Genomic DNA, 22530 nt, shown 5'->3' with positions numbered 1-22530 from the left:
CCTCGGCCGCTGGCTCCCGGGCGCGGGCGGACGCGGAGGGCCAGGCTCCCGCCCACAGCCGCCCGCGGGCCGCCTGCCAGACGCGCCGGAAAGGAAGCGCCATGTATGGGCCTCGCGCCGGGAGGAAGTGCCTTGTAGGGTCCCGGGAGGAAGCGCCAAAAATGGCGAGGGGCGGGCGGGGGCGGGCCGGGGGCGGGGAGCCCGCCCGGGATGGAGGCCGCTTCCGCCGCCACGCGCCTCCCCCACCCCCCCACCGCCCTCCCGCCCCGGCTGCGGGTCGGGTCCGGGCTGGGCCGGCGGCCTCCACCTCCCCTGCTCCCCACCCCCCCTGCGCCCTCGGTCTTCTCTGCGCCGGAGCCCCTCGCGGCGCGGGTCCGGGGTCCGGGGTCCGGGGTCCGGGGTCCGGGGTCCAGCCTGGCTTGGGCGCCCGACCGAGACGAGTTGGGTTCCCAGCTCCGCCGCGCACTCGCTCCGAGACCCTGGGGAAAGCACTGTGGTCTCCGGGCCTCAGATTCCTGGTCCGAGGCTTACAGGGATGAAATGAGAGGATGCCCTTTAGGCACCTCCTGGAGCGGGCAGGGCCGCAGGGACATCCCGGTCGACCTCACCATCACGGGGGGGGGGGGGGGGGGGGGCAGTGTTCCCTGTCACCTGCTGTTTGCGTCCTTCTAGCCTCTCCCCGGCTGAATGCAGGGCTGGGGAGCTTGAATGAATGGCTTCTATGGGAGCTGACGGATTCAGAAGAGATATTTCCAGAAGAAAATAGGGCAACCGTAAAATCTAGAGTTTTCCTTTCCGGGCTGTGGCGTTTAGACAGAGGGAGCTCCAATCCCAGCTTCTCCCCTTACCAGTGGTTGATGCTGAGAAAGGTACTTTCCTTCTCTGAATCTCACTTTCCTGGGCAGTAAACGGGGGAGGGGGGGGTAATAATTCCTGACGTGCAGCGTTGTTGTGATAATCAAATCAAATCAAATCAAATGTGTGCACGTGCCTGACCTGGAGTAGGTGCTTAATTAATGTCAGTTCCTGTGCACTTTCCCAAGTGGGTGTGGGAAGAAGGAGAGATGAGAGGCTTGAGTACTTGATTGGCCATTCTTCCTGGAAACCTGTCCCTTGGCGAAGACGGTCCCTTCTTTGGCACCTATGGGACCTCATCGCCGAGATCTGGTGCCTTAACCAGGGCAGGTGTTGGCCCTGATGCTCCCCTTTCTCCATCCCAATGACCTGCCCTCCCTCCCTGCTGCTCTTCTCTACCTGCCTCAGAGCTTAGGTGACCTGGAATGTCTGATAAGGGCAAAAAGAACCCGGAGGAAGTTGAGGTTCCCATCACAGTCAGAACCTGATATCTAGGACACCATACCCTCCCACGCCTGCTGCAGTACCACACCCACACATTTCAACAGGAGATGGGTATCAGTCTCAGAAAAGCATTTCCCAATCCTCCCGTGTTGGCCCTGCCCTGCCCTCATCAGTTCTGCCGGTCCGGGAGTTCCACTTAAATCCAACCCGGATCTTCCTGCCTCTCCGTGGCAGCTCCATCCTGGTGAACTGCAGTTAGCCGCTCCTAAGAGGTTCCAGGCAAATTTGTGGACACACACAATAGATGTATGTCACCCACGGCCTTGTTTTCTTTCATCCTTGTTGGACAAGGAGGCTGTGGTTGGCATGGTAACCTTCCTTGTATAAGTTGCAGCCCTCAAGGATGTTTTCAGTTCCAGCAGAGACATAGCTCCTTCCCTCCACTGTAGATCACAGGGAGACAAGTAGCTGTGTCATCCTGGCCTCCCCCAGGATGGGGATGCAGTGCTGGTGGCCCAGAAGATGGGCTGGTTCATGGAGGCCAGGAAAGGGCTTAAAGGAGATGCTGATTGGATCTCTGAGGAACAGGTTCCTTCTGCCCTGTGGGTTGATCCTTATCCTCCCAGAGAAACCAGTCCTGGGACCCAGGATATTTAGGGAGTCTCTCGTGGGTCTCATGGTGAATGGTAAACACACATCTTCACTCAAACCAGGCACCCAACAAACGGCGTAATGCTGGTGCTTACGTCTATGGAAGCTGGTAACCCATAAAGCCTCTGTAATCCAGTGATTTCCTTTCTCCTTAGCTCCTCTGTGGAATAAATGGCTATTTATTCACCATCTCACTTGTCCCAGTTTCCCATACATTATTTCAACTAGTTCTTCCCACCATCCTATGAGGGAGGTAGTAGACCACTCATTTTACCAATGGGGAAACTAAAATTTAGGCAAAGATCTTAGGCAACCTGACCCCAAATCACGTGGCCATGGAGTGGTGGCTTGAGGACTAGAATCCAAGTCTTCGGATTCCCAATCCTCACACTCCTTCTACTAAATCGTGTCTTCCTTTGTATTTGCTACTGTGTCCCTGAGAAAGAAATCCTCCGCCATCGCCTTCTAGGAGCTCTAGCAACCAAATGGGCATCAGCCTCAGTCTCCGTGGCAGCGCAGTCCTGTGGGGTCCTGTGTGGCCCGGCTCGGCACTGCAGCAGCAGCAGCAGCAGCGTCCTCAAACTCAGAAGGCCTCCCCCTGCCAGCTGCCTCGTCTCTGTCATGGAGTTTCCCCAGCAGAGGGCAAGCCGAGGGAAAGTGGTTCCCAGCTGCCAGCTTCATCTAGGCAAAATTGTGTTAGAGTCCGTCCCGGCTTCCCTCGGTCCCTCCAGAATGAACACATTCAGCTCCCCCGCAAAAGGGAGGGCGGGGGAGAGAGACACAGCAAAAAGGGAAACTTCCATTTCTTGCCTTGGCTGGGAAGCACTTGGCTTCGAGCTGCCACTCATCTTGTAGGTGGAGAGGATTAATACTGATCCTTTGGAAATTATACAAGTCACTGAATGAACCCTGGGGCCAGAGCTTGGCCCGGGAGAAATGCCAGGAGGAAAGCCCTGGGTTTGAGTGCTGCGCAAAGGAAGGAGAGGCAGGTCTCAGGAGGCAGAGAGACCTCTGGATCTCCTCCTCCTTGCCTCATGAGCTCTTTCCTGGGTATCTTTTTTTTTTCTTTTTAATTGATGTTTAGAGTTAGAGAAACAGCAATATAGAGACAGACATCAGTAGGTTGCCTCCCGTACACACCCCTACCTGGGATTGAACCCGAAACCTAGGCATGTGCCCTGACTGGGAATGGAACCCGAGACCTTCCGGTGTGGAGGGACAATCCTCTAACGGAGCCACGTCACACCCGCCGGCGCTCTGGGTATCATTCTTCTTTCTGTGAGTCTTCTGTCTAAAAAGATGAGAAAAGTCATGTCCTGGCAACTGGAACAGGGTGAGGAAGCAGCGAAGAGCAGGGAACTATCAGGTTGTGACCTCCCGCAAAACAGGGGAGGTGTTAATAGTATTAATGGTTAATATTTACAGGTGTCAATCACACTTCATTCATTATCTAATTTAATCCCCTCAGATCCTACTGTTTTGCCTGCTTTAGAGATAAAGAAACAGAGGTTTATGGGCTTCTCGATAACTGTGTCTCCCAATTAATGGGAGTGGGCTGGGCATGCTATAGACAGTATCTCATTTAATCCTCACTACAAACCCATGAGTTGAAACCATGATGCCCATTTTCTCCAAGTGAAAACTGAGGCTCAGAGAAGTGGGGAAGTTGCCTGTGATCACCGAGCAGTATAAGTGGCAGCGTGAGGGACTAGGATTTGTACGTGGGGCTACAGAGCTTCACCACTTGGCTGGGCCGCCACCAAGTCTTCTCCACCCCCTCCGGGGCTCCTCCTCACACAGGCTGAGACCACAAAACTCTGCCCACACCGACATTCCCCTGGGGCTCGCCACACAAGTGGCAACCTGGCTGGGAGTGTTCACCTGTTCATTCAGACTTGCCACCCCAGTATTTCTGGGGGCCCTGTATCTTGGGACGGTGGCTGTCTCCAATGCAAACTCCAACAGGAGGAAACCTTGAGAGAGCTTCACTCCCCTCCCCTGCCTGGAGATGCAAAAGTGTATAAATAAATAAATAAATAAATAAAGTGTATAAATCAAACAGCCCTCAGGAGGTCTCCTGAAGACCTAGGGTGGCGCTCCCTGGGGAAGAGGATGGAGAGCCCAGCGATTTCACCAGGGACAACAGCCAGCAGCAGCCTCTCCAGCCAGGCAGGCTCCTCTGCACTGACAGGAACAGACTCCACTGCTCCCACCCACGGGCTGGCCTGTGTGTGTGTGTGGGGGGGGGGGGGGGGAGGGGGGCGCACACTCGGAATCCTGAGTCAGAGGAGAGGTTCCCCTTCACTTTCCCTGGGAGAAGTCAAGGATGTAGCAGTCAGTCTGTCTGGAGAGGAAGGGGAACTGGAAAGTGAAAAAGAATAGTGCTCATTTCCTCCCCTGCCATCTCTTTTATTTTTAGAGCCTTTTATTTGTTTATCTTGTATCCCACCATATGTGATGCATGTTCATTACAGAAAGTACAAGTGGTGGAAATAAGATGTGTTAGTGTGAGTGCCCCTCCCTCTCTTCTCTCCTCTTACCCTCCCCCAAAAGGTTTCCAGCTCAGAATACAATCCTACTTTCCAGTTTAGAGTTTGGTCTTTGCCAGCCTAGTTTCTGGATCTTTTGTAATGTAGAATCAGACTGGGGGTGAGGGGGTGCTGGTTAGAGAGAGAGAGTGAGATGTAGAGCCTGAGAGGCTGGGAAAGGAAGGACTTGGGCTGAGAGGCTAAATTGATCTATATAATAAAGAACTAGGAAGGGGAAGGGAGAAGGGAAAGAGACCCATTAGAAAGGAAAGGTAGGAGGAATTTTATGAAATATTAGTATTGCTGTGGGGCATTAAATGGATTCCCCAAGTAGAGATTGAAATAACTTTTTTATTATGATCCAAGATAATAATTCTTTATTTGCAATTCCATGTAGTACTTTAACCATATAGAGACCCAGAATTTATTAGGGTTCCATACAGGAAAGTGCAAAATATCATTATTTGATAAACAAAAGAAAGCAGTCAAGTATTTATCCTTTCTTTTCTTTTTTTTTTTACAACTATGATTTAGTATCTGTTCTTTATAGACAAATTCTGGCTAATAAATGCAAATAGAATGATAGAATTATAACCTCTAATGAGATAATGGATTTAGATATGGATCAGCAATCATTGGGAATTTCTAAAACCACTGGGTGAAAGATTGAGGGGAACTTTAAAATACCAATAATACTTGAACCCACCAATCAACTTGAACATCACAAAAAGAGAGAACACCCAAGAGAATTGAAAACATATGTTCACATAGAAACCTGTACATAATGTTCATAGCAGCAGTATTATTCATAATAACCAAAAATGAAAACAATCCAAATGTCCATCAACTGATGAATGGGTAAGCAAAATGTGGTATATCCATACAGTGGAATATTATCCAGCAAAAAAAAAAAAAAAGAAAGTAAGAAGTGATGCATGCTATAATATAGATGAACCTTAAAAACATTATGCTTACCATAAGTGAGATACAAAAAGCTACATCTTCTGTAATTCCATTTATATAAAATGTCCATAATAGGCAAATCGATATCTATAGAGACAGAGAGTAGATTACTGGTTGCCAGGTGCTGGGAGTAGGGATGGCATAGAGAGTGACTGTTAACAGGTAGGGGGTTTCCTTTGGGGATGATGGAAATGTTCTGAAATCAGTGGCAATAATTGTACAACATTGTACATATAGTCAAAACTATTGAATGATACACTTTAAAGTGGAGAATTTTATGTTATATTAATTATACTGCAATTTAAAAAAATCATGTAGGAAATTAGAGATACAACTAAAAATTATGTGCCTCTTGATATGTTATAATAGCAAAAACATCACTTCACTTAAAAAGTAAATCTGAATCTGATCAAGCCTCTAGATGTAACACATAGTTTATAGGAAATTCATGGGGTAGAAGAACATATTACAGGGGGAAAAGTGCAATCTGTCAAATTCCAGAAGTGGGGAATTCTTCAGAACAAATAACCTGATTTCTTCAATTAATAAGTAGTAGCAAGGGGAACCATTATGAATGAAAGAAACTTAAAACCTATCAACCAAATGCAAAGTATGGTCTTTTTTAGGTCCTGGTTCAAGAAAAAGAACTTATAAATAATTATAAAAATATATACGGGGGTGTTAAGAGATCAACCGAAGGACTTGTTTGCATGCATATAAGCATAGCCGGTGGACACAAGACACTGGGGGGCGGGGGCGGTGAGGGCATGTGCTGCGGGGTAGGGGAGGCCGGGGGAAGGTCAATGGGGGAAAAAAGGAGACATATATACTACTATTTGTAATACTTTAAAACAATAAAATAAAAATTAAAAAAAGATATATACTGAAGTGTTTACAGATGAAATTATATAACATCTGGAATTTGCTTCAAAGCAATCCAGTGTGCAGTAGCAAGGAGGAACGAGTGTGGTATAGAACAGTGGTTGCCAACCGGTGGTCCGTGAGGTCCGAAAGGTTGGCGACCGCTGCTATAGACGAAACAAGACTGCTGTGAATTGGCAGTTGTCAAACTGCTTGATAGATACAGAGAGGATTATTACACTATTCCCTCCTTCTTTTGTGTCTGAAAATTTATACAACAACAAAAAAAAAATGAGTATCCATGAAATCAGATCATATTTAGAAGTTATATCTTACTAGTATTTGATAGAATATGGGCTAAGATTGAATAATTGAGTTCAAGGCGATTCATACTTTATTGAAAGCTGAAATTAAAGAGCATGTATAAAACCTGAAGTGACCAGCCCAAATTATTTTTTATCATTACTATTATTATTGCAATAACTACATTGGAAGTGAATCAGGGGCACCAGGACCCTCCCAAAGAGGCAGGAAGAAGTGTGATAATTTAGAAGTGTGTATGAAGCAGAGAATCACTTTCCAACACCTGGAAACATGCTCAGATTAAGTTGTCAGTCTTTTTTATAACATCTCTTGAGACCTTGTTGCTTCTAAGAAAAGTAGAACCAGCAGTGGCTGGGTAATAATGATGGTTAGAGCATCGTCCCTATACACCAATGTTGTGGGATTGATCCCTGGTCAGGGCATATACAGGAATCAACTAATGAATGCATAAATAAGCGGAACAACAAATCTATGTCTCTCTCTTCCTTCCTCTCTCTCTAAAATCAATTTAAAAAAAAGAAAAGAAAAGTAGAACCTTCCCAATCTGGCCCCAACCTGCCTTTCCAGCAGCATTTCCTGTTCCTCCTCTCCTTACTTCTCAGCCACCCCACCCCACCATTCATCCCTGAACATTGTTGCCTTTGCACTCGCTGTTCCCGCTGCCTGCAAATCCTCCTGTGAACTCCCAAGCTTCCTTCTACAACCTGTTTCTCTCTTTCCTCCTCTTTGACAGAATTAGTCATTCTCTGTTCCATATACACCTCTAAATCATCACACTGTAAGGTAATTATTTATTTCTAATTCTACCACCACCACCACCTCCCAATTCTCTGCTGCCCCAGACTCTATCTTGTTTATCTTTACGTGCTCAGGGCCTGATATAAAGTCAGTATTTGACACATGACTGAGCGACCGAAGGAGCAGCATAGACTTTGGATGGTCCAGTGCTGAGTACGGTCCCAAGAAAGTTATCCAGATTTGGGCTCTTCCTTCCAAGAGCCCACTCAATCCAGGCAAACAAAGCAAACAATCTAATCCAAGAATAACCAACAAGACTACCTGGTTAACACCAACTCAGTAATAAGCAGAAGAAAGAAATTTAGGAGAAAGGCTTTGAGCCTTGTAGCATGCGTGTGTGTGTGTGTGTGTGTGTGTGTGTGTGTGTGTGTGTGTGTGTGATGGGGATAGAGACATCATTCTTTTTTGTTGTTTTTTTTTTATAAGGGAGCAAAGAAGTAGGGGAAAGTGGGATGGGGATTTGGTAAAATGCAGGGATTAATGAATCTGCTAGGAGCAAGCATCACAAGAAAATCTAAAACTATACTCATTGCCAGGGGTGAATCTAGGTTTAATGGCTTCCTGAAGCTTATGCAATTTGAGGGGCCCTCTTTTAAAATAAGAATACAAAATAAGGTACAAAAAGATCACACAAAGTACACATTTATAAAAGCTCACAAAGCCTCAAATACCAAAAAGATCTAGAAGGAGTAATTTTTAAATTAATTGTCTGCTACATCTTTATAATACTTAAAATCAACACTATTTTGGCTGTATACTCTTTGATTGCTTCTTTTTTTAAATTTCCTTATTAATTAAGGTATTACATGTGTCCTTATTCCCCCATTACCCCCCAACCTCCCCATTCATGCCCTTACCCCCCTGGTGTCTGTGTCCATTGATTAGGCTTATATGCATGCATACAAGTCCTTTGGTTGATCTCTCCCCCTTACCCCCACCCTCCCCTACCTTCCCTTAGGTTTGACGTTCTGATTGATGTTTCTCGAGACATCATTCTGAGATAAGGGCAAGATCTCATGAATTCTCGAAGAAGTAGTTGAGGGAACTTGGTGATCTAATAACATAACTGCCCTTTCTGACTTAAAAAACACACAAATGTACAGCCCCCAAATTTAGAAGCCAGCAGCAGCTCACTGGTTCTTCTATCCTGCCCCAACAGACCACCCACCTACGGGCAATACTAACAGCCAAGTGTGTCCACTCAGCAAAGAACCTAGAGCCCTGAGCGCCTAGAAAATCTCGCCCTTCTTTACTTTTAGCACTCTTCTTTAATGCCTTATGGCTGAAGGGGCAGGTATCTGCAGGGGAGAGAATATTCCATCAGAGTCTTCATAAAGACCCCTACATCAACCAAAAAAAGAAAAAAGAAAAGACCCCTACATCACACAGATTCTGGAAAATCATTATTGAGACACCAGGAGCCTGTGTGCACAGAGGGTGGTCACAAGGCAGCAAGAAGGCAGCCAAGCAGAAAGGCCTCAGAGGAAAATAAAACTGCCGGCACCTTGATCGTGATGTCTAGCCTCCAGCACTGTGAGAAATAAATTTCTGTTGTTTAAGTCACCTCCCTAACCCCCCAAAAAGAGAAGAATTATTTGCTTGCCTAGCCTTATGTTTTTCTTTCGTAAATAGAATAATTTTCTTCTGATAATAAAATATACCTGCTTATTTGAAAATACAGTCAAGTATAAAATATGAAATAAACATTTCCCATAATCCCACCAGAAGTAACAACTATTAACATTTGATGTATATGTAAGCGCCTTAGTATGTACTGTATAAAACTGGAGTCATGCCATATAGAAAGTTTTATATATTACTTTATCACTTAATGTTATATTGTGGGCATTTTTTCAGGTCAATAATTATTTCAAAACATGATTTATAGTAATGGCTGCATAGTAGTCCATCATATAACAATTGATTTCAGCCATCAGCCATGGGACATTCATGTTGTTGCCAGCTTTTCTCCATTACAAATAATACTGTAATTAACAGCAGTCTTGGGAGAATTGCTAGGTCTGAGGGCATGAACTCTAATAAGGTTTTGGGTGCATGCTCTTGAATTGCCCTCAGGAAAGAATGTGATGGGTTATTCTCCCTCCATCAGTGTATGCGTTTTGTGTGTCAAAGGTAAGTTGTAAAAAAGGTGAGGTGTTTCTATATTTAGAAAAAAGTAATGTTCTTCTTTTCAAGAAAAAGAAGAAAATAAGCATTATTTCCCCCATTAAACTGATGGGGAACCTGAAGGCCATAGATTAATAACTTAAAGACTTGCTTTATGAATGAAGCCTGACAGTTGGGCCTGAGGAGATTGAAAAAAATTATTTTTGGATAGAGCCAAGATGCTCTGAGAAGAAAATTCTAAGGACCTTGGTAGTTTCATTAGCCCAAAATGAAGTCTGGCTCTGAAGAGAATGAAAGATGGTTCGGAGGAGATGATTTGGGGGAGTTATCATAAATCTGAGGGGGCAAAATTGGTTCTGAGGCTGATGTAATGGGATCAGAAGCAGTCACTGAGAGAGAGAGAGAGAGAGAGAGAGAGAGAGAGAGAGAGAGAGAGAGAGGCGGGGGAGAAACATCGATGTGAGAGACATCGATTGGTTGCCTCCTTGCCCTGACTGGGGCTGGGAATTGAATCTGCAACCGAGGTACTTGCCCTTGACTGGGAATCTAATTTGTGACCCTTTGGACTATGGGCCGATGCTCTAATCACTGAGTCAAACCGGCCAGGGTTCATTGGTAATTCTTTTTCTTTTTTAAAATAGATTTTTATTTATTTCAGAGAGGAAGGGGAAGGGAGAGAGAGATAGAAACATCAATGATGAGAGAGAATCATTGATCGGCTGCCTCCTATACACCCCCTACTGAGGATTGAGCCTGAAACCTGGGCATGTGCCCTTGACTGGAATCAAACCCACAGGCCAACACTCTATCCACTGAGCCAAACCAGCTAGGGCTCTCCCCAGATTTCTTAAATTCCCTTCCTCAAAATGAGTCCCGATGAGAATATTAAGAAGGCCTTCTCCCCCACTACTCCAGGGCCTGCTCTTTGGCCTCCAGTTTGCAAATCAACACCATAATTTTAGAGGGCTGTGTCCTCCAAGCAGATACATACAACAAAATGCATCCATTTTAAGTGTACTATTGAATGACTTTAGTAAATTTACGAAGTTGTTCAAGCATCACAATCCTTTTTTAGAACATTTGCATCTTCCCCCAAATAACAAGCTCATTCTCAGTCAAAACCTACTCTTACCCCAAGCCTCTGGCAACTACTAATCTACTCTCTGTCTCTATGGATTTGCCTTTTCTGGACATTTCCTATATATGCTATCATACAATATGCACCTAACTTCTTAATCATGACATTTTTGAAGTTTACTCACACACCTGGTATTTAATTGTTTGGGTGTTCCACCTCTTGTTTATCCGTTCACCAGTAAAATAGACATTGCATTGTTTTCACTTTTTTTACTATTGTGGATAATGCTGCTATGAACATTCGCATCATATACTTATATGAACACATTTTCATTTCTCTTGGATGGATACCTAGGAGTGTGAATTGCTTGGTCACATGATCAGTGTATGTTTCATTTTATAAAAAATAGCTAAACCATTTTCCAAAGTGGTTGCTCCTTTTAACATGCCCACCAGCAACATATGAGAGTTCCAATTTTTCCACGTCCTCACCAACACTTGTTACTATCTGTCTGGAAAAGCTAATTATTAAAGAACATTTCCTAAAATAAGTGAAGCCACCACCCTCCCTCTGTCCCAGCCTTCATACATACCTGGGAAGGCAGCAAGGGCCCGTTTATCGGAACTGGGAACACAGACCAAGACCAGTCCTCTTTCACTCAGGCTGCTCCACAGTCCCAGGCTCCTGGGACCCAAAGAGAAGAAAGAGAAGCTGTGGTTACAACAGTATTTCAGAACCCGGAGGTGGGTAGGATATAGGGTTTGGGACAACTGTCGGGTGAGTAGGGCCTGTGTTCCAGAAAAGCCATCCGAGAAAGAACCCTCAGAAGATAGTCACAGGAGGCAAAGTGTACAGAGAAGCTCTTAGGACTGGTCTCCCCAGGGTAACTTCCCTCATCATCTGGTCTTAGCCCCTTCCTCCTTTTGAGGTAGGAGTGCCTCTTCAATGTGTAGCCTACCCTCTATCAGGTGCCTTTCTCTTTAGAAAAGTATCACCAAGGACTTACATACCTTTGCCAAGCTGAATAAATGATGACAGCATATCTTACTCAGTCCCAGACATCTCATTACAAGGAAGGAATAAACAAACGGGAAGGAGTTTGAAGTAGAGCAATAAAAATGATGAAGGGGCTGGTTTTGTTTATAGGAGGAAAGATTAAATGAAGCAAACCCTTAGGAGGCTGGGCCCTGACTCTGAGTCTGTGTGTGTGTGTGTGGGGGGGGGGGTGAGATGGGTGATTATTGCTTTGAGTAAGAGCAAGGTGAGGAAATGGAGATGTGCTGGGATGAGGGAGCCGGAATGGGAGGCTTTGGAGTAAATGGGGACACATCCACACAAAGACTTGTACTCAAGTGTGCATAGCAGCTTTATTTACAGTAGCTCCAAAGGGAACCCACCCAATATGCATCCACAGGTGAAAGAATAAGCAAACTGTACTATAGCCATACAGGGGAATACTACTCAGCAATAAAAAGGAGTGAACTGTTTATTCACACAACAACATGGATGAATCAAAATGATGCTAAGTGAAAGAACCCAGACCAAAATGAATGTATACTGAATTGCTCCATTTATATGAAACTCTCAAAAAGGCAAACTAATCTATATGGCAACAGAGAGCAGTTAAGTGGTTGCCTGAGGACAGGGGTGGAAGAAGGAATGATTACCAGGTGACAGGAGTAAAGTTTTTGAGGTGGTGGAGAGGTTCATTATCTCAATTGTGGTGATGGTTTCACCTGTGTACTGATACATCCAGACTCCATGCCCTAACCAGTGGTCGGCAAACTCATTAGTCAACAGAGCCAAATATCAACAGTACAACGATTGAAATTTCTTTTGAGAGCCAAATTTTTTAAACTTAAACTTCTTCTAACGCCACTTCTTCAAAATAGACTCGCCCAGGCCGTGGTATTTTGTGGAAGAGCCACAGTCAAGGGGCCAAAGAGCCGCATGTGGCTCGCGAGCCGCAGTTTGCTGACCATAGCCCTAACCGGTTTGGCTCAGTGGATAGAGCGTCGGCCTGCGGACTCAAGGGTCCCAGGTTCGATTCTGGTCAAGAGCATGTACCTTGGTTGCGGGCACACCCCCAGTTGGGGGTGTGCAGGAGGCAGCTGATTGATGTTTCTCTCTCATCGATGTTTCTAACTCTCGCTCCCTCTCCCTTCTTCTCTGTAAAAAAATCAATTATATATATATATTTTTAAAAAAGACTCCTGCCAAAACTGGTTTGGCTCAGTGGATAGAGCATCGGTCTGTGGACTGAGGGGTCCCAGGTTCGATTCCGGTCAAGGGCATGTACATTGGTTGCGGGCACATCCCCGGTGGGGGGCGTGCAGGAGGCAGCTGGTCGATGTTTCTCTCTCATCGATGTTTCTAGCTTTCTATCCCTCTCCCTTCCTCTCTGTAAAAAATCAATAAAATATATTTAAAAACAAAAAAGACTCCTAAGTTGGACAGTTTATATGGACAGTTTACTGTATATCAATTGTACTCCAATAAAGTTTTTAAAATAATAATAAAAAAACAACCTAAGCACTGAGGAGATTGGGCTTGTTGGAGAGAGCTCTCTGAAAGGGGAGACGAGATAGTTTTCACCTGGATCTGTGGAGCTGAGCCAACTTGACCGAAGAGAACTTCTCAAGTCAGCTTTGCCTCAAAAGTCTCTCCTAGATTCTAGCAATAGGAAAAGGGAGATGGGAAGAAAAATCACTGAAGTGGAGGGCTAGATTTGCTATTTGGGTGCAAAAATCTTATTAGCACCAAAGGTTTATGGGTAAATGTTGTAATTTTATTTGTTCAACACCTGATTCTTTTAGACTTGACCTCATTTTCTTTAGGACACTGGGATCTCACTCTGCCCAATCTTTCCCTCTCCGATTGTCCTATGTATGGCTGAACCAGGAGAAACAGCAGGGATGGGGAGAGGGTGATGCTGCAGGGATACCTCTGAGCCTATGGTACCCATTCCTGACTCCATTTCTGACTGGAGGTGGGGGGAGCTCAGAGTGAGGGGAGGTAGACAACCCTGCCTGACAACCAGGCTAAGCTCGCCATCCTGAGTGCTTAGAATCTTTGAAAATGAATGAGGCTGAACATTCCGGAAATTTAAGAGAAAAGAGTCTCTCTCAGGTCCTGGGAGGAAGGATGAAGAGTCCTTAAGACCTGGTTCTTTCTTTTTCTTCAGAATCCTTTGCTGGAGGAGTTCCCTACCCTCTCACCTCTACCACTTTACTCCTTTCTATCCTTCTCCACATTCCTGAAGCCCTAGACAATGTCCCCAGGTATCTATCAGTTGCTCAACATTATCTGGGTCCCTCCCCTTTATGATGATAGCATCTATCAGCACTGCCCTATGCCCTTGGTTTCAGATTTCCCTCACAGGAGCAGGGGTTAAAATGGACACTTTCCTTTTATGTTATACTCTGGGACTATAAAATGGGGCAATTTTTGAGTCTTGGCCTATTTTAACCATGCCAAGGAATTTGAGTTTGGACTGTCAGAACCTAAAGACACCCTGCTGACAGGACTTATAAAAAGGAGCTAGCAGCCTTGGCAGAACTGCTCACCAAGCCATCTGCATCGAATCGCCTGGGGTGCTTGCTACCCAGGCCAGTTCCAGGACCCCATCCCAGACCTCAAGAATCAGATAATCTGGGAATCCGATTCTGATGCACTGTAATAGCATACGAGACCCTCTGCTTTAAAGGGACAGATTCTCTTTGCTCTTTCTCTCATATTTTATTCTTGCCATGTTTTGTTTCTTGGGAGTATGTGGGAGAAATTCTTAAGAATCTGTAACAGGCATAGACTTGTGTTCCTGGGCTTAGAGTGAGATGGGGAGAGGTGGGTGGGGCTGGGAAGAGGTGCGCCAATGCAAATATTGTCCCATCAGTACCTGGCAATTTCTCCTGGAGGCACACAAGGATATGCCCTTTGCTAGAGAATATGGCTTGGTTCCCCCGCTCCAGGCTGAGGAGTCTGGTATCATGGGAAAAGGCAGAGATCAACGGTGTTGTTCAGGAAGGCTGGAATGTAAGAAAAAGAATTGGGCCAATTCCAGGGGATTGCTGGAATTCCCCTGGCCCCAGGAGAAGGTGTCCATGGGTAACCTGGGAGAGACCCTCAGAGAGAAGAGTGGAGGCAGGTGAGGCCTTGACTTCATTCAAGGATTGAGAACTATACCAGGTAGGGAGGGCAATTATTCATTGTCCTTAATTTGGGGGGTCAGAAGTTGGGAGGAGGGGGCCCAAGGCTTGGGAACTCCAGGACACCAAATCTATTGCACCCATCTGACTAATAGATGGTGGTGTCGGATTCCATCACTTTCCCGCCAAAAACTCAACCAATTCCCTTCCTACCTCACACACAAAGCAAGTCATTCGGGTTGACTCCTACTTATCCTTCCCAACTCAATTTTTCCACCTTTCCTAAGCCCCGGGGTGGGTTGGGTGTCCTTCTCTGTGCTCCCATAGAGCCCCATAATTGCCCATATTATGTAACATACCACCATGTTGTAATTTTTGGCTTACCTTTCTGTTTCCCCAACTGACAATCTGCATTGTTGTTGTGGCCAGCTCAAGGCCTCTCAGAATATAAGATACTCACGAGCCCACAAGGATTGCTATAGTCACAAGTGTGGAACCTCATGGGCTGGGACCAGAGGAACCTAGCATCTCAGGCCTCCTACAAAACAGTACAGACTTGGTCTGGATGGGAACCTTAAACACCAGGCCAGCCTCCTGCCCACTCTGTCTCATGCCCCCGGAAGCTGCCAAGGATGGCAGTTCCAGCTGGCAAGTAATGAAATTTCTTCCTGGAAGGATTCTTGGCTTGAGAACTGGCCCTCGCCTCTTCTAAGTTTCTTCAACACCCTCAGGTTTCTGGGGACATGGAGGATGGGAGGGAGAGCCTGAGTCAGCTCCAGCTTTTACTATTTCCCAGAGCCCTGTGACCACCCCTTAACTCCTGCCAAGTGCATATGGGCAAGAGTTCCCAAGGACATAGGTTTTCCCAACCCTTGGTAGAGATGGGGAGCGGGGCTGGCTAAACATTTGGAGCCAGAATAGTTCTGCCTCTGTCCACGTGTTCCACCCCTACCTCTGGCCTTCTTTAGCTTTAAGTAACCAAGATAAAGCTGCAGCCCACCAGATTGAGAAGGAACAGGCCCAGAATCAAGAAGACAAGACCCTGCCCTGCCGTGTGGTTCAGTGGTTGAGTGTTGATCTATGAACCAGGAGGTCAAGGTTTGATCCGTAGTTAGAGCACATGCCCTTGTTGTGGGCTTATCCCCAGTAGGGGGTGTATAGGAGGCAGCCGATCAATGATTCTCTATCATTGATGTTTCTCTCTCTCTCTCTCTCTCCCTCTCCCTTCCTCTCTGAAAACAATTAAAAAAATACATTAAAAATAAATTTAGCCGAAACTGGTTTGGCTCAGTGGATAGAGCGTCAGCCTGCGGACTCAAGGGTCCCAGGTTCGATTCCGGTCAAGGGCATGTACCTTGGTTGCGGGCACATCCCCAGTAGGGGGTGTGCAAGAGGCAGCTAATCAATGTTTCTCTCTCATCGATGTTTCTAACTCTCTATCCCTCTCTGTAAAAAATCAATAAGATATATTTAAAAATAAATAAATAAATAAATAAATAAATTTAAAGCCCTAACCGGTTTGGCTCAGTGGATAGAGCGTCGGTCTGCGGACTGAAGGGTCCCAGGTTCGATTCTGGTCAAGGGCATGTACCTTGGTTGCAGGCACATTCCCAGTAGGGGGTGTGCAGGAGGCAGCTGATCAATGTTTCTCTCATGGATGCTTCTAACTCTCTATCTCTCTCCCTTCCTCTCTGTAAAAAATCAATAAAATATATTTTAAAAATAAAATAAATTTAAAAATATATACTGAAGAGAAAAAACAAAGAGAAGACCCACACACCTAGCCCTTATAAGGAATTCATTCCAGCCCTGGCTGGTGTGGCTCAATTGGTTGGAGCATTGTCCTGTGCACTAGAAGGCCACAGGGTCGATTCCTAGTCAAGGTACATACCTGGGTTGTGGGTTCAGTCCCCAGTCAGGGCACATACGGGAGGCAACCAATCGCTGTATCTCTCTCATATTGACGTCTCTCTCTCTTCTCCTTCTTCCCTTTCTAAAATCAATTTTTAAAAAAGAATTCACTCCAATGACACACACTGGGCATGGCGACCCTGGTGGGAATACCCTTGTCTCTGTAAAAACACCTCAAAACCTTCAACAGGGAGGGCCCTTGACTGCAGAGCCCACCCCCAGCCCAGGAAAGATACGTGCAACCACAGCTATTTTATTTTCCTTTTAATTTTTCTGAAGGATATACAACACATATCCCATGAGCAATAAAGCGCATTCAATGTGTTTATAAGCCAAACAGTCACTTTGTTTAAGCAAACACAAGTACATAGTAAAATAAAACCACAAAATAATGAACTGCAATGTTCATAACATACAAAAATCGCCGCCTACTCAGTAGGTAACTACAACATTCCAACTCCTGAATATATTTATAAATTTACATTTTCAGTTAAAAAAATAGACTTTTGAGAGTTCAGATTTTTAGATTTTTTTTTCTTACATTCTGGAGAACCGAAGCTCAGCTCAGCCCTCTTCCTTATTTTTCTTCCAAAGCTTTCCCCGAATCATCACTCCCTGCCCCCCTTAAGGCTAGAGGTGAGCACGTCCCTTAAACTGGCACATGTCAAGCTGTCAGCAAGGCGCATCACACAAAAGGCACCAAGACGTGAAACTTTTAAACCAAAAGGACGAAGAAAATCACTTTCAAAAAAAAAAAGAAGAAAAACCAAACCATATTTTGCCACATGTGAGAGTACAGTCGGGCAATATTTACAAAAAGGTTAACGGAACATCACTCTGACACATGCTCTGATTAATACCAAGGACTGCTGTTTCAAAAAAAGCTTCAAACTTAATCATCACAGCATCATCACAAAATAAAGGATCACCATTGGTTTGCTTGGCTTTTCTTTTTTTTCCCCCCCCCCCAAAAGTGAGGCCCTAACTCCAAATAATACAATAGAATATGCAAATTATCTTCACATCAAGAGTACCCCAAGAAAAACAAAATCCATAGCACAGACACTGTACAAGGGTACAGGGCTGGGCTCTGAGGGGCCCAAACCCCATTTTGCCAACTTGATTTTCTAGCATTGAAGGGACAGGGGGTCAGGCCTATGGTAGAGATGATACTGAAATGATATATCCAAAACCCATGCAAATCAAGTTCTTTGGATAGAGGTGAAGAACTTGGACATGGCTGTTTCAGGCAGCTGAAGTCAAAGGGAGTAGATGAGGAAGGGGGAGAGGGCAGAAAGGATCGTTGGCCAACAGAATTTCCACGCTGACCCCAGGGGGTCAAGTAGAGGGGGAGGATTGGCTCTGAGAACCTCCATCTGACCTAGGAGGAAATCCTCCTACGGCCATCTCCTCCTCCTGTCCTTTAAGTCTCTTGTGTTTCTTTTCCTCCCTTTTCCCTTTAGCAAATTTCAATTGTCCTGGGAGAAAAGGTTGTTGTCATGTCCGAAAGCCCCGTGGAGGCGCTGAAGGAGTTGGTGACAGCTGAGGAAGGGAAGCTGCTGACTTGGGCCGCGAAAGCAGGGGGAACGGAGGAGTATGTGGTGGCCACCGAGGGCGAGGGGAAACCGCTGTGCACAGGGGATGGGTAGGTGGAAGAGCCAGGAGAGGAGTAGGAGGTGGGCACAGGGGATGGGTATGAGGTGGTGGCCGGGGATGGGTAAGAGGTAGTGACCGGGGAGGTATAGGAGGTAGCCACCGGTGATGAGTAGGAAGAGAGGGAGGGGGTGGTCGAGGAGGCCACACCTTTGTCTGCTTTTTTGTCCTTCTGCCGCAAGTGGATCTTGGTGTGCCTCTTGCGTTCGTCGCTCCTGGCAAACTTTCTCCCACAGATGTCACAGGCAAAGGGCTTCTCGCCTGTGTGGGTGCGGATGTGTGTGGTGAGGTGGTCACTGCGGCTAAAGTTGCGCATGCAGATGCGACACTGGAAGGGCTTCTGGCCAGTGTGGATGCGAATGTGGCGGGTGAGCTCGTCTGAACGAGAGAAGCGGCGGTCACAGGACTCCACTGGACAGGCATAGGGGCGTTCGTGAGGGGGTGTCTTGCTGGGTCGGTTGGGGTACTTGCGCATGCGGCTGGGTTTGATGAGCTGGGACTGGTAAGTGGTGTTGAGGGCCTTTAGGTCCTGAGAGCCCGACTGTGTGGCAAAGGCCTTGATGGTAGAGAGGGGAGTGAGCGAAGGCTGCTGAGTACGGCTCTCCAGGCCCTGGAAGGGCTTCTGGTCTGGGGTGCCCAGGCCCAGGTCCCCCTGCTGTTGTGGAAACAGATAGTCTGGAATCATAGGGACCTGGAAGCTACCCTTGGCAGCAGGGTAGGCAGGAGGCGGGTACTGGAGCGCAGTGCCTGCTGAGCCTGGAAAGGCCTGGCTCTGTGGCTCAGGGAAGATGTCAGTGTTAGGTGTGGGGAAGGTGGGCGCCGCTGAGTAAATGGGGCTGCTGTCGTTGGACTGCACTGCGCAGCTCAGGGGTGGGCTCTGGGAGGCCGAGGAGGAGGAAGAGGCTGCTGGAGACGGTGCTGAGGATGAGGTGGCCGGTGGGTTGGTCATGCTCACGAGGCCACTAACCAGGCTGAAGAGGGGCTCAGGCCACAAGGTGTTGCCACTGTTGGGTGCAGGCTCCAGAGAGAAGCGGCCAGTGTAGGTGATGGGAGGCAGCCGGGTGGTTTGGCTGGTATAACTTGTCTCCACCAGAACCTTCTCATTATTCAGAGAAATGTCAGGAAAAGACTCTGGCAGGAGAAAGAGAGGGAGGAGGCTTGGTTACTGGAGAGCAATCACTGGAGGACGAGGAGGAGCGAGGCTGGCAGGCAAGAGGTCGGACCGGCAACCATTGACTGCCGAGCTGGTTAATAATTGATAACAGCAGACTGCAATGTTCCTGGACCCGCTCCAGCGGCAGAACCCAATTCAACAACAGCTGACGCAAATACGGAGAATCCCCCTCCACTGCAGCTCCCAGCACTCCGCAGCGGCGGCTGCGCGGCCCAGGGATTCCCGCCAGCTCCCGCTAGTGCGCATCCCCTACCCCGGGCAGCCGGGACATCCCTGGCCACGGATCACAGCCCTTCCTTGGGGACGGGCGGCAAGCAAGGCACGCTTTTCGGGAGGGGGAGAGGGCCTCGCAGTCCTGCTTATCAAAACAAGCCCTCCCCCACCTTCACCCACCCACGCAGCCCTAAGCTCTCCTTCCAAAACAAAAGCTCGCTCCTCTGCGCGCCGCTGGGGATGAGGAGGGTGGGGGTGGGGGTGGATGTCCCCAGGCATCCCTCTCTAACACAGGACCCTGGGATGCAAGGCATAGAAGGGAAACCCCACTTGCATCCTTGAGGTCCTGCAAAGGCTATGGGGATGGTGGCGAAGGGGCTAAATCCTCGGCGTAGGCCACCGCTTACCTGAGGTCAAGTGCTCGTAGGGCTGATCGCCCGCCTCTCCTTGGGGGTTGAAAGCGCTGCCGCTGCTGCTGCTGCTGCTGCCCCCTCCACCTCCGCCGCCCCCGCTGCTGCTGCCGCTGCTGTTACCACCGCTGCCCTCGGGCGCCCCGGCGGCACCGAGGAACTGGGGAGCCCCGTTGCTCAGCATCATCATCTCCTCCAGCTTTGGGTAGTTGTCCATGGTGGGCGAGTGAGGAAAGGAGCCGAACGGGTCAGAGATCTGCAGCGGGGACATCAGCTGCATCTCGGCCTTGGCTGCGGCCATCCCAGACGGGCGGGCTGGAGAGCGGTTGTTGGGGCGGATGGGGGCAGCGCGGGGCTGGAGATGCGCGGGGGACACACTCCCGGGAACCTGGCCGGGTCACATGCGGGGCTCGGGGCACACTGTGGAGAGCGCAGGTGGAGTCCCCGGGCTTGCCCGCGCCGCCGGCCGGTGTGGGCGCGGCGTGGCTGCCGAGGCCGGGCCGCGGCCGGTCCTGGGCGGCGGAAGCTGGCGGCGGCGGTAGCTGGCGGCGGCGGCGGCTCCCCAAGTTCTGCGCGCTGGGATCTCTCGCGACTCCCCGGATCCGCCTCTATTTGAAGGGTCTGGAACCGCACGGGCCCGCCTCCGTCGTGACGTACATGGCCATATATGGGAAGCAGGAAGCCCTAATATGGAAAGACGGCCGGGAGGACCCGGAGTGACGTGAAGCCCCCGGTCCGGGACGGGTGGGCACTGCCATCCCGCACCCCGGGCCCTACGCCGCTTTCGGCACCCCCGGAGCCCAAACCTCGCGGAAGCCTAAGGCCGAAGCCGCAGCTGGGCGTTCGCGGATCCCAGCGGCCCCGGAATCCCGAGGTTGCCCCCGCCCCTTCCCTCCGCCTCCCCTCCGCCTAGTTCCCTCCTCCCGGAGCCGGAAGCAGCCGGCCCATATCGAGCCGCTCCAAATAAGGCGCTGACCAAATAAGGGCTGTTCCGGCGGGGGATCCTTCCTGCTCCTTATATGGCGTTTCCGGGCCTCTGCCGGCTGCTCCCGGGCTCCCCCCTCCTCCCTGGTTACCAGCCGGGAGCCCGGACGCGTGCGAGAGCGGGGGACGCCCAGGCGAGGAGGCCTCGGCTCAGGAGGCTCCCCGGCGGGACCGGGCTGGGGAAGCCCGGCCCGGGGCGGGGGCGAGGGCGAGCGGGCCGGCGTTCTTCTATCGCCGTCACCCAGTGCCCGCCCGCCCACCTCTGGGACCGTGGGAGCGGAGGGGAGGAGCGGCTGGGACCGCCGGGTCAGAGGCCTCCCAGGAGGGGCGGGGCCTTGACCCCCGGCCTCGACCTGCCTCGTGGTGCCTTTCCAGGTCCTCACGGGGGAGCTGAGGCTGGGAAATAACCGCTAGATGGTTCCTGGGTTCCTATGCGTTGCATTGGGCGCCTGCTTCCCGGACATTTTCCAGTGGGATATTGGAGCTTGGGGATCCCTCTTGGCCACCCAGAACTGAAAGGCTCTTCCCTGGTCTCCTCCGGGAAAGAGACCACCTTTGGGTGACCGGATGAGGGACTCTGATTGCCCTTAGGGGAGACCTTTTCCCACCAGGAACTGGTGATCCTTGTGGTGGTGGGAGACTTTCCCATCTTTATCCGGAATAGGTGGAGGTGGGGTGGTCAGTGCGGGAATCTGAAAAGGGGGCTTCCCTATGGGCGGTCTGGGGACCCCGGGCTTGTACGTAGAGAGGACCTGCTTGGCGGTTTGGTGCTGCCCCCTGGAGGTCCCTCTCCAGCTCGGTTCCTGAGCCCCTGGCCGAGTGGGCTCTTCCGCCGTCTTCCTGCTCCCCCTCCGGGCTCCATTGCCGGGCGCCGAGCCAGGCCGGGGGTGCCTGAGACGCAGTGAGCTCGAACTGAGCAGGCGCCGCAGCCTGGGCTCTCCCTGCAGTCTCCGGGGAGCCGCCACCGCCGAGGCGACCAGACTCCGGGCGGGATGACACTCCCCTCCCCGAGATGGAGAGTGTGTGGGGGCGGGAACCGTTACCGCAGGCCTCCGGGGAGCTGGGTAGGGGACGCAAACAGGGAAGCCCTTCCCTGTCCGGTCTACCCCGTAGTTAAATGCGCACCCCAAAGACAACAGGGATTCCGGGAGCGGGAGACCAGCTCTAGCTCTGAATCCAGGGGAAGTGTTGTTTTTCTGAATTTAAAAAGAAAGCAGCCCGGCCGGCGTGGCTCAGTGGTTGAGCGTGGACCTACGAACCAGGAGGTCACGGTTGGATTCCGGTCAGGCCACATGCCTGGGTTGCAGACTCGATCCCCAGTGCAGGGGACAGCCGATCAATGATTCTCTTTCATCATTGGTGGTTCTATCTCTTTCTCCCTCTCCCTTCCTCTCTGAAATCAATAAAAGTA

The 22530-nt window shown here is 49.0% G+C and overlaps 1 protein-coding gene across 1 annotated transcript; it reads right to left on the bottom strand.

Moving 5' to 3' along the window:
- Window positions 1–17646: 17646 nt before the first annotated feature.
- EGR1 (early growth response 1) lies at window positions 17647–20734 on the bottom strand. Its single transcript, XM_079771766.1, has 2 exons — window positions 20133–20734; window positions 17647–19469 (listed from the first exon to the last, which is right to left on the bottom strand). The coding sequence occupies exons 1-2, from the start codon at window positions 20434–20436 to the stop codon at window positions 18145–18147; spliced, it is 1629 nt and encodes a 542-aa protein (XP_079627892.1). The 5' UTR covers window positions 20437–20734; the 3' UTR covers window positions 17647–18144.
- Between the last annotated feature and the right edge of the window lie 1796 nt (window positions 20735–22530).

This window comes from Cnephaeus nilssonii (genome assembly GCF_951640355.1).
Source record: "Cnephaeus nilssonii genome assembly, chromosome: 5".
Classification (NCBI taxonomy): Eukaryota; Metazoa; Chordata; class Mammalia; order Chiroptera; family Vespertilionidae; genus Cnephaeus; species Cnephaeus nilssonii.
The sequence above is the reverse complement of the archived record's forward strand: the minus strand, read 5'-3'. Positions and strand labels throughout refer to the sequence as shown.

Excerpts from the sequence above, each read along its gene's own strand:
- EGR1 (XM_079771766.1), bottom strand. The coding sequence starts at position 20,436 with ATGGCCGCAGCCAAGGCCGAGATGCAGCTGATGTCCCCGCTGCAGATC. Across the intron at positions 19,470-20,132 it reads CTACGAGCACTTGACCTCAG|AGTCTTTTCCTGACATTTCT; the intron begins GTAAGCGGTGGC and ends TTCTCCTGCCAG.